Consider the following 12,534-nt stretch of genomic DNA (forward strand, 5'->3'; position numbering starts at 1 on the left):
GAAAAGGGTGTAGTCTTCCTCTGAAGAGGCAGTGGAAGAGGCAGCTGTTCCTCTGGGAAAATCCAGAACAGAAAAAGCTGTGCTGGTGCACCAGAATCTCAAGACTATATGCAGGTAGGAATGCTTGGCTCCTCTCTCTGGTCAGAGCATCTCACAATGGGATGTTATAGTTCTTATGAGTCATGCAGTGACATTCAGTAGCCCATTATCAGCAGATGTCTCCCCAGAGGGAGGATTGATTGTGGAAGAGATAAGGGAAAACTGCCCACTTAAGACAACTGGCACACAGATGGCAAATAGAATACATCTTGCTTTTCAATCTAGGACAAGGATGTAAATCAACAATGACAATTAACACTGTAATACAAACTTCAGGACATATCTGGTAAATTTTTCTGTCCATTATGGCCTGCTCTACTGTTTCAAGAGCAGTTTCTGCCTCTGGAGTTAATTCTCTTGGAGAGGTTAACTCAGGGTCACCTTCGAGAATATTGAACAGGGGTGATAACTGTGGAGTGGTTAAGCCTAAATAGGGTCTTACCCAGTTTATGATACCCAAAAGTTTTTGTGCATCATTCAAAGTTTGAATTTTGGTTGAAAATTGAACTGTTTGCGGCTGTATTGTTTGATCTAATAATTTAACTCCCAGGTGCTTCCATGGGGGTTGCTGCTGCACCTTTTTTGGTGTGACTTGCAGCCCAAACTCTTGTAGTGCTTGCATAAATTTTGGCCGAATCTGCACAAGGCCTTCTTTGGTTGGGGTTGCTATCAATATGTCATTCATATAATGGTAACAGTATGCTTTTGGGAATTGCTCTCTCAGTATGGAGAGTGCTTGTGCAACATACTATTGGCAGATCGTTGGGCTATTTTTCATACTTTTTGGTAGCACTTTTCATTGGTATTGCTCGACTGACGCTGCATGATTGATGGAAGGCACTGTGAAAGCAAACTTTGGGATAGCATCAGAGTGCAAAGGAATAGTAAAAAACCAGTTTTTTAAATCAACAGTTAAAATGTCCCAGTTAGCGGGTATCATGATAGGAGATGGCATTCCAAGTTGTAAAGCACCCATACTTTCCATAACTGCATTCATTTTCCTTAGGTCATGGAGTAATTGCCATTTACCTGATTTTTTAAAAATTATGAATACAGGAGTGTTCCACGGACTTGCCGATGGCTCGATATGTCCGTGATCTAATTTTTCCTGAACTAGGAATTTAAGGACATTTAATTTTTCATTTTCAAGGGGCTACTGATGAAGCCACACAGGTTGGTCAGTAAGCCACTTCAAGGCCAATGTAGGGTGCTTTATGCCCTTTAGCACAGTGGCCCCGGTTAAAAATCCATTCCTACCCGAACTCCCCACACTGACAAAACATCCTTTCTCCACAAGTTGAGTGGCGCAGCAGTGACATAGGTATGGATTGTGGCTATCTGTCCCTCTGGATTCTTGACTAACACCAGTTTACTGCTTAAGTAACTCTGTGTGGTGCCCCTAAGGCCAGTAATAGGAGATCCCACAGCTGTGGTAGGCCAGGATTGGGGCCATGTGTTAGCAGATATGATGGCGACATCTGCTTTGGTGGCAATCATCCCACTAACCTTTATGTGGGATGGAGTTGCGTGAGGCATTGTAAGTGCACAAAACATGTTTGGTCTCCAATTGGAAATTACCTGAGTCCAGTACACTTGAGGCTCTCTGTGGTAGATAGGGACAGGCGAACGGAAAATCTCGGGATGTGACGGAAAGCAAGACCCTTCCCCCCTCATCCTGCTATAGGTAATCAATCACCCCTGAAGCATGCAGCCCCTCCTAACTCCAGTAGTTTTCCGCTCCTTACTAACCCTAGCCGGACCCACTGTCCCCCTTTGACGTAGTAAGACCCCCTTGACTATTTAACCTCACGAGATGAGAAAATAAACGCCATTTGACCATCCACCACATTGGTGTCTGTGCATGTCAGTGGACCGAGTGACCCAGGCGAGGCCGGGTCACCATGCTGTGTCTTGAAACCAGGTCGCCCGCCTTCTCAGAAGAAGGTGACAGCTCTCCCATTGATCTTAAGCCTCCGTCTCCTTGCAGCTTTGAATCTGTTTTAGGAACACAAGACTTAAAAGGAATGAGTTGGGCAATGCGAGTTTTAGCTGGGATATTCATAGGAGGGGTAGGTGTTGACACCATGGCACAAATCTGTCCTGTGTAGTCAGCATATATAACACCTGGATGAACAAAAATGCTTTGTAGTGTTGCACTTGATCTTCCTAACAGTAGTGCACTCAGTCTTTTCCCTATAGGCCCACGAGCTTCAAGAGGGACTTTATGCACTTTTAATGAGGCTATAGTTATTGCACTGTCTGTGGAAACATCTATTCCAACTGAGCCTTTTGTTCTCCCTGTGAGCTGGTCACATAGGCTCGGGCTGGGGGACAGGAAGGTGTTTGTGTCTTCGTGTGCTTCTCTTGTGTGCTTGGGTTCCAGTTTCCCTGGTTGCTGAGAGATTCCCCATTAATGTGGAATTTGTATCTACAGTCCTTGGCAAAATGACTAGGTCTTCCACATCGGTGACAGTTTGCTACTATAGGCCCAGTCTCTTGTTTTTGGCATGACCCCAAATGAGTTGGACTTGCAGGGACAACTTGCTTTTGTGTGGTTTTGTTGCCCCTTTCCATAGGATTGGCGTGACACTTTTACAGCAGCTGCAAGAGAATTGGCTAACAAGTCCATGCTGTATGATTCAGTTCCAACCTTAGCACATGCATTAATCATTTCCTCTGAGGATGGATTTTCTTTGGGTAATAAATGTATAGCTTTTCTGCAGTCCTCATTTGCATTATCTCATGCCAGTTGCAATATTAATTGATTCCTTGCATCGCTGTTTGTTATTTGCTTTTCCATAGCATCTTGTAAACGTTCTATGAATTGCATATATAATTTCTTGAGACCTTGTTTTATGCTTGAATACCTTTTCATTGGAACAGACATATTTACAATTTTCATCAGGGCTCACATTCCTAAGTCTCTTGCCTGTGCTAATATTGAGGGATTTAAATGTGCTTGCATTTGTGGACTTTCAATGAGGGGCAGTCCCATGAGTTGAAAAAACCCTGCCCCAAAGCATGGGTCTTGCTGTGAAACCTCTGAGTTTTGCAGTGCCTGCTCTTCTGCATAACATCTCCAGGTGGATTCAAACATCATGTATTGCACTGGAGTACAGAGGAATTTAGCAATTTGCTTCCTGTCAAAAGGAGTTAATTCACTGGCAGTTATAAAACGAAGCATATTTGCAACTGCAGGAGACCCCAGTTCATGTTTAGTAGCCAATTGGCATAGCTCAGAGAGGACTTGCTAATTAAAAGGGATATGTCTATCAGGGGCGGTCTTACTACCTCACAGGACTGGGAATGCTGCAATTGTCCTGCCCCCTTGCTGCCAGTCCTCCAATGATAGCGAAGGCATGGGCACAGAAATTTGGTCGGCCCCCTCAATATCCCCACTTGCAACCACTATCCATTTTACCTCCTTCCAGAAGCTAACTGGATCATGTGCAGGGGTGGTACCTGATAGAAGTGGGGATGGAGCTGGTACCAGCAGTGCGGCAGAGGCTTCGTCTTGGGGGTCAGCAGAAGGGTAGTAGCTCGGGTTGCCTCTGTGGGGGTCTCACATATCCATTAGTGATATGAGTCCTTCAGGCTGTTCAAGCCTTGTTGCAGGCGCAGTGGGGCACAGTGCAATGTGGCTGCAGGCTCCAGCTGTGCACTGCTGGCACTTCTGGGTTTGGGAGCTGCTTGGCTTCTGGGTTTCGGCGCACTTCTGGGTTCTGGCGCTCTTCCAGATTCTGGCAGGTGCGGCCGGGGCGACCCTGGCCGCTGTGCAGGTGCCTCTGATGCCAGCGGCTCAGCAGTCACTGCACGGGCTGTGCAGCTGCATTCAGTGCCCATGGTGGAGGGGGGCTCTGGCCTCGATAGTGTGGCGCGCTAGCACTGTGGGGCTAGGGAGCTCCCCCTCTAGCTGCTCCTCCAGCATGCCTGGTGCGGCATATTTTCCCCTGTGGACTGTCCCCCGCTCTCCACCATCTCAGGATGTTTCAGCGGGCTGTACCCATGGCACGTGGGCTCCACCATCTTGAGCAGGCAGCTCCCGCGCCACGTGACGTCCGCCATCTTGGGGGAGTGGCACTTGCGTTTTTGCTTTTATTAATTTTAACGTATCCATCAATATCTTCCAGGTAGTTAAAACACTTATAGCAATTTTTTCGCCTCTAGAGGCAGAGTCAAAAATCAATTGGCCGACTTGTTCCCAGATTTTAATACTGAAGGCGACATCTGTGGTGATTTGTATACCTTGGCTCCTGCAAAACTGTAGTAAAGTCTCTAGAGCTTCTTCATCATGCTCAACCCTTCTTTTACTTAAGATCAGAGTCCAAGTATTCACTATCGCTTTGTCCTCTGCTGAAATTTGACTACCCATGTCCCCAGCAGTGGCTTACCCTTTTTATGTCCTCATCTGGATGATCACAGGTCCTCAGCTGTCGGCAGCTCTCCAGCTACCTTCCTCACACAGCTCTCTGGGCTGTTTTTCTCTCACGGGTCTGGCTGCTTTTCTTTTGCAGCTCTGGCTGTATTTTCCTCACAGCTCTCGGCTGTCCCTCTCTGGTGCTCTGTCTCTTTTCTTTTCTTGTGGCTTGGTTATCATGTCGGGGTACACCAAATATCACAGTCGGGGGAGATGGAGAGATGACATGACATCAGAGTTCATACAGCAGATAAAGTTTTAATGGCGTGCACAGCTCTTATATAGGCTATTCAAAAGACTCCACATTTGAACCTGATTGGCTATGATTTGGTTACCACCCAGCTCACTGACCAATAGCTACCTGCTTACTTTTTTGTCAGGGACTGCCTGGCATCCGCTCTCTGTAGCCAAATCCCTCTTCCTCTCAGCTGGTGCCGTCATAGGTACCTATATTAAAGCTAGCAAAAGAAATAGTATTGATTAGGAGTCAAATGTAACTTAGCACTGAAATGGTGATAATGTACACAGAGACCTTTTACTTAACCTCCTGGGGAGTAACCGCAAAGCAGGCATCCCTGCTCAGGGGAGAAACTCCACACATTTCCAGGGAATGTGTAGAAGATTTCTGCTTTGTGAAAGTTTGGTGTTGCTTTTATAGCTTTAAAGAGAATGGATGTCAGTCAGTCAAAAATCCAGCTTATCTTGCCAGATCTCACTTTGGCAGTTTGGACATGCCAGACCAATACTAACCCCATGGTGCCAAAATAACTCACTACAAGACAGTTTGTCCTGTTTGATTTACCTGATAACAGATAAGCTCTTTGGGGATTGAGATGCCCTGCTACACTAGGTCACATAGGACACTTTCCCTCTAGCCCCTTCACCATCTTCATGGCCCTCCTTTGGATGCTCTCTAATAGCTTTATATATTTCTTATATTGTGTCACCCAAAACTGCACACAGTACTTGAGGTGAGGCTGCATCAATGCAGAGTAAAGCAGGACAATCACCTCCCTCAAGTGGCTGGTGATGATGTGCCAGATGCACCCCAGGACATGGTTGGCCCTCCTGGCTGCCAGGGCACTGCTGACTCATATTCAATTTGCTGTTGACCAGGACCCCCAGGTCTCTTTCCACAGTGCTGCTTTCCAGCCTCTCATCCCCGAGTCTACACACACAACCAGGACTACCCCATCCCAGGTGCATCGTTAAAACAGAAAATCACAAAGACTTTCTAGCTAGTCAAAGTTAGAAAGTGGTATGTTTATTATGCTGGCGGGTGGCACCGTGGGGGTCATCTCTGAACTATGTGACTGCGCTGTACAAGGATTTTTGCCTTCTATTTATTTCCTAAAATAATACATATGCACAACCCCAGTACCTCTCATCTCCGCTTTGTATTAAAATGAGGTTATTAGTCTTTTATGCGTGCACAATTCTTCTCTTGAATTGGGTCGGTGGCTTCAAATTGGGTCAGTGGTGCCAGGGATGAAGTCAGGAAGGTTTTCGTTAGGTGTCTATGACCCTCTGGCACGATCTTGGGCTCCCTGCTTCATGATAGATTGACATAGGGTCCAGGTGCTGGGCATTGTTCTACTGGTTTCAATATGTTCTTATAATGGTTCACTTGCTTCACTTCCTTCTACAAATAAGCTCATAATATAACAATTAACTTTAGCTTAAACATCTAATAATCATTAACCTATCATTGGCATATCTAACTTCAATATGAATTGGTTCTAACCTTCAGCTAAAATTTTAACCCTTTAAAATCATGATTCATTGGCACTTTGTTAAACTTCATATGGTTGGTTATTGCCCAGTCCTCTTAATTTGTCTAGGTCTTTCTGTGATGCCTCTGCCTTCAAGGGAGTCAACAGCTCCTCCCAATTTAGTATCATCTCAGTATACTTTCAAGTCCTATATCCAAGTCATTTATCAAGATGTTGAAGAAAACCAGCCCTAAGATGGAGTCCTGCGGAACCCCACCCAGGTCACCACCCTGATGTAATAATCAGTATAATCCTTTGTGCTCAAGCTGTGAGCCAGTTACTCACCTACTGAATGATATGGTTATCCAGCTGAATGCTGGACATTTTGTCCAGACAGATCCTGTGAGTGACAGTATTGAAAGCTTTACTGAAATCTCAAAAGATGACATCAACTGGCTTTCCTTGATCAACTAGGTGGGCTACCTTATCATAAAAAGAAACTAGGTTTAACCAGCAGGACTTTCCCCTCATGAAGCTGTGTTGGCTGTGACCAATGACTACTGTCCCTCAGGTGTTTGTCAGTAGCACCCTGTGCTGGTTTAAAACCTAGCTAGAAAATTAAACCCACTCAAGCTGCTCCCTTTTCCCCCTGCCCCTTCTGAAAATGGAGGAACACTAGGAGAGGCTATAAGTTGGAATCACAGTTTACTGAAAAAATCACAATAATCACAACAATATTAATAAAAGAGTGTACAAAAGAGAAAGAGTCTTACACACAAAAGTGTATTCACCACCAAACAAAGTGCTTCCTGAAGACAGTGTCCAGTGTAGTTTCCTAGATAACGGCAAAATGGTGACTGGCCCTGGGCTGGGGCTATATGGTATTTGGAAACAACAAAAAACAATATATCAGGGAGGCTATTGTGGCTTAACTTCCCTCCGCCCACCCCCCCAAAACCAGTGTAAAGCAGTGACAAAACAAAACCTGGAAAGCTAGTTTGTCCAAATAAGGAGTTCTGATGATGAAATGCTGACTTTGCACTGCCCCACAGGGCTTGGGCCTCCCTGCAAGGGCTCTCTCCGAGGTGGTAGTGACAGCGGTGTGGATGTGGGGGCTGTCTCTCCAGGGTGGTGTTGACAGCGTGGCAGCAGTGACAGCAATCCTGGTCCCACACCCTCTCCGAAGCAAGCCCAGCAAAAAATGAAGTATTTTGTTTTCGGCCTCGGCTTTTTCCCTGCAGAATCCACAGCCCCCAGTGGTGATGTGAGTGGTATCAAATAGACAGCACAAAAAACTTCACCCCCTTGTCTCTGTACCTAGGTGTCATGGTTTGACACTGGCGCAATGCCAGCGCCCCCATGAAAATGCACCTTCCCCAAATAAATGCTGTGAGATGTTATCAGGAACAGAGCAGAGCAGGCCCAAACTTAATAACAAAGGGAAAAAAAACTCTATTAAACTACTACTACTACAGAAAACACATAAACTAAATCCAGGATGAAGACCTTTTAAAACACCCCTCCTCCTCCCAATTCCTAAAACACCCACCATGAAACATCACCCGGGATTCCTGATCAAATTACCACCCTTCAGATAATCAATACTCAAGCTATCAAGAGAGAGAGAAGTCTCTCTTGCACCACAGACCCCCCAGGAAACACAGTTGCCACCTCCTGTGTTTCCCTGTCACACATGGCAACCGCCCGGAGAAAATCTGCCAGTGTGACACTCTCCTATCCATGTCACAGTGCTCTCATCACCGTGCATGGACAGACTGCTCATAGCGCTCCTTTAAGGATACTTTGCCACAGACCCAAAGATACAACAGTTCAGCTTCTCATCTTGGGACTACAGTCCCCCCCCATTTTCCCCTGGGGCCAAGGGTCCAAGAACAGAGATCATCTTCTTTCCCGAAGACAGAGGGCATCACCATTCTCTCCTCAGCTTTCTTCTGTTCTTGCCATTCCTGTGCTGTTAGAAGCTGAAGCAGGTCTCCTTGGGTCACCACTGCATCCCCCTAAAATGCAGTCTCTATTGCAGGAGATTTTGGTTCAGTCCATGGCTAACAAGAAAAGTCCAGCCAAAAGCTACTTCATCATCTTCTCCCACCTAAATATTTCTTCTTCTAACATGTCAGGTCCCAGACTGTCTCTCTTCCACTACAAATCAAGGAGGAGTAATATTTTACAAAGCCCTCATTTCCTGGAAAGGGTTAAAAGTTCAGACTCCCTGGACGGCTGATATCTCGGTCCAGCATCCCGTCTCCCATGCTGGGCACCATCCACCCCCCCCCCCTTCTCCTTCTCCTCTGCCGGCAATTTCCAGGTGCCGCCAGGCTCTCTGTCACTTTCCCTCTGGGGGGGGGGGGGGGGGAACAAAGGCATCTCCGCTTCTCTCCACCCTTCCGTCCACAGGAGCTGGCTCGGTTCCAGACCCTCAGCCCCTCGGCCTACTTGGACAAGGCCGTGTGGCTTCCCCTCCCCCACCCAGCCCATGGCTGGGTGGGGGAGAGTCTGCACTCTCTGACGACCGGAACCAAAAAGAGACAGTTCCCCTGGGAGTTCTTGCTTTTAACCCCCTGTGTTCTCAGAGGCGTGTCCATACTTTCAGTGGTCACTCCAGGTGCCAATATCCAAACCTGACCACTGATTGGTTTGACCCAGCTTCCTGAAAAAAATTCACTTCCATGTCAAACCACGACACTAGGACACTCCCAGAATAATATTTTCCATAATTTTACCAGGCACAGAATTGAGACTGACAGGCCTGTAGTTTCCAGGGTCAGACTTCTCGCCCTTCTTGAAAATTGGGACAATGTTTGCCAGCTTCCAGTCCACTGGGACCTCTCCAGATTCCTAAGACTATTCAAAAATCATTGAGCGAGGTCTCACAGTGACATCAGCCAGCTCTTTGAGTAGCCTGGGATGAATCCTATTAGGCCCCATAGACATATAGGGATACAGCTGAAGCAGCAGATCCCTCACAATTTCAGGGTCATCTAGGAGTTTTATCATTCTCACAGCCATAGTCCTCCAGCTCAAGGCTCTGAGACCCCCAGAGCCCATCATCAGTGTTGAAGGCCAAAGCAAAGAAAGCATTGAACACCTCTGCTTGGTCTCTCTCCCTGTTTGTGAGGTGACCATCCTCATTCTGTAATGGGGCGATGTTATTTCTACACTGGCCTTTGCTATTGATGTATTTATAAAAAGCTCTTTTTATTGTCCACCACATTTCTGCCCAGCTTCAACTTCAGTCGAGCTTTAGCCACATAAATTTTCTCCCCACAGTGGCAAGCAACATCTCTGTATTCCTTCCATGTCACCTGACCTTTCTTCCACTGGCCATATACTTTTTTTTTTTGCCTTAGCTCCAGAAGAAGATCCCTGCTCAGCCAAGCCGGCCTTCTACCTCACCTGCTTGACTTCAGACACTTGGGAATTGCCTGCTCCTGTGCCCTTAGGAGTTGGTGCTTAAAAAGTGACCAGCACTGAGGGACCCCAGCATCTGCAAAAACATTTTCCCAAGGGACCTTACTCATTAATTCCCTGAGCAGCCTGAAGTTTTCTTTCCTCATGTCCAGAGTTGAGGTTTTGCTGGTACTTTTCCTCCTGTAACCGGAGATTTTAAACTCAATCACCTTGTGATTACTCTGGCCAGGACAGTTGCCAATCACCACTCATGTGACCTTCTTTGTTAACAAGCAACAAATCAAGGAGGTCACCTTTCCTTGTCAGTTCCCTTAGTACCTGTACCATGAAGTTATCATCCAGGTATTTTAGGAATCTTCTGGCCGGGTTTTACTAGCTGTGTGGTGTTCCCAGTGTGATAAGTTAGAAAAGACTCTTTGTTCATCAAGACAGAAAGAAGAAGCCTTGTGTAGATAACAGAAAATCAAAGGAGAAGCCTTGTGTAGATAACAGAAAACCGCCAGACAGAAACTAGTTAGTATGTTAAGCTGGTTTTGTAATTAGAACTTAGGTGCATATGGAAAAGACCATTGCAGGGCCGTGGACTTTCGCCGGGGAAGAAGAGAGGAGCTTCCCTCGGGCGACCAACAGAGACTAGAAGAAGACCCCCTAGCAACAGAAGGCGCAAGCGCAGAGTACACCCAGAGATACCGCGGCCCCGGGAAAAAAAAAAGTATAAAAAGACTGTGGGAAGGGGGAAAACGGTGTGTGGGCCGTTTTGCGGAGCGGGGACTCCCCGGCTGCACCCAGCGCTGTTTGCTTGCCATCGCTTGCTGTAATCAATAAATTTCTGATTGACTCTTGAAAGGCTGAACAAATTGTTCGCCTCTATTTATAACACCAGTAAACATCTGGCAAGTTGAAGCCCCCCATAAGGACAAGAGCAGTTGATTTGAAGGTGTCCCTTAGTTTCCTGAAGAATAATTCATCAGCATCATTGTCCTGGCTAGGAGGTCTATAGTCGACTCCCAGGATGACATCCACATTATTTGTTTGTCCTTTGATTCTTACCCAGAGGCTCTCAACTGTGCTATTGCCAACTGCAAGCTACCTACATTCCAGCCCCTCCAGTACATACAATACCAACCCCTCACCTAGCCTGCCCATCACTCTTGAAAAGCCTATAAAGGTCCATCAGGGCACACCAGTCACAGGACTCATCCCACCAGGTTTCACTTATGCCAAGGATGCCTGTTGGGGGTTAGGATTTTTCCTTTTCTTTCTCCTAGGGAATTTTCTCCCATTTGTTGCTAAGAGACAATAATTACCAATACTTAAGAGAGACAAAAGATATAGCCAAGGAGGAGGGGGAAGAGTGCAGCTGGTTGAACTATGGTAGCTGAGGGACATTCTCTTGGGAAGGGCAGAGAGATTTTTTTTGGCTGGGGGGAAGGGGCTGGGCTCAGCTACTCCTGCTCTCCCACTCTCGGCATCAGCATGGGAGGAGGACGGTCAAGCTGTTGCTTACTGTGGGGAGAATTCACTGTCACCGCTGGAGCCCAGTCCTGTACTGCTTCTTCCATACTGTGGGTGAGCCTTTACTCATAAGAGCAGCTGTTGGACTGGGACCTTATTAACACCCTACCTCACTAGAAAGGACTATCACCATCTACTCGGGTGCCTCAGGGGAAAACCCGGGACCCTGAGCCCCCTCCCCCCTCTGAGGGAGCCTGTCCCAGATGCCTTCAGGAGCCCAGCTGCCGCTGCCCAGCCCCACCCGTCACTGCTCCAGGTTTTTTGCTACACTGTAGCCCTGCACCCCCTGCCTGCCGGGACACCCTGTTATAAATTGAGGCAAATAATTTGTTCAGCCTTTCGAGAGTCAATCAGAAATTTATTGATTACAGCAAGCGATGGCAAGCAAACAGCGCTGGGTGCAGCCGGGGAGTCCCTGCTCCGCAAACAGCTCACACCATTTCCCCCTCCCCAGAGTCTTTTAATACTCTCTTACTTCCGTGTCCGCGGTATCTCTGGATGTACTCTGCGCTTGCGCCCTCTGTTGCTAGGGGGTCTTCTTCTACTCTCTGGTGGTCTCTGGAGGAAGGCTCCTCTCTTCTTCCTCGATGAAAGTCCACGACCCTGTAATGGTCTTTTCCATATAAGGTTATATGTTATATACATCTCAGCTCAAATCCTGTTACCTACACAAGGCTTCCCCTTTGGCTTCCTGTTATTTACACAAGGCTTTCCCCTTTTTGTCCTGATGAACAAAGAGCCTTTTCTAACTTATCACAACCCCACGGCTCCTGCTACAGCTGCGGAGTTTCTGATACATTTTATTTGCTATTCCGGGATCTGCTTGCCTCTGCCATTCCAGCTTGCTGCTTCTGAAGTTCCTGCCACAGCTTATTTCGCTATCCGGAGGGACAGCAGGACTGGTGATCCCTGTGAGGTTGTAGAGGAAGCCCCTTTTCCATCTCTTCCAGTGGCTGCGCCAACCATTACCCATGTGAAAGAGGTGTCTGAGCTTGTGCCACAGTGCCCCCTGGCTGGGAGCCAACAGCCCCCTGCTGGCTGTGACCATAACTACACCAAAGGGGAAAGTGCCTGACAGCTGAGAGAAGGCTGTGGTTGGGTTTCTGGTTTTGTTTGTTGTTGTTGCCATTGTTGGTTGGTTGTTTGCCTTGTGTGCTGGTTTTGCAATAACTGATTTTTGGTGAAGAGGGAAAAAGCCACAGAAGTGATTCTGTGTGAGGAACTGCTAGCAGCTTCCTCTAAGCCTGGCAAAACCAATCATTGGCAAGCTCTGAGAACTGGCACACTGCTGAGCCAATTCGAAAAGCTGGTAATGCTTTGATAACATATTTAAAAACTAAAAAAAAACACGGGAAGCTCTCT

The 12,534-nt window shown here is 47.0% G+C and overlaps 1 protein-coding gene across 1 annotated transcript in view; it reads left to right on the forward strand.

Moving 5' to 3' along the window:
• The window catches only part of LOC128822731 (F-BAR domain only protein 2-like), a 195,170-nt gene that overhangs the window by 163,865 nt on the left and 18,771 nt on the right, over positions 1 to 12,534 (forward strand). The window contains 1 exon segment of the mRNA XM_054004544.1: positions 9,597 to 9,691. Coding sequence (XP_053860519.1) covers positions 9,597 to 9,691 — 95 coding nt within the window.

This window comes from Vidua macroura (genome assembly GCF_024509145.1).
Source record: "Vidua macroura isolate BioBank_ID:100142 chromosome W unlocalized genomic scaffold, ASM2450914v1 whyW_random_scaffold_38, whole genome shotgun sequence".
Taxonomy (NCBI): domain Eukaryota; kingdom Metazoa; phylum Chordata; class Aves; order Passeriformes; family Viduidae; genus Vidua; species Vidua macroura.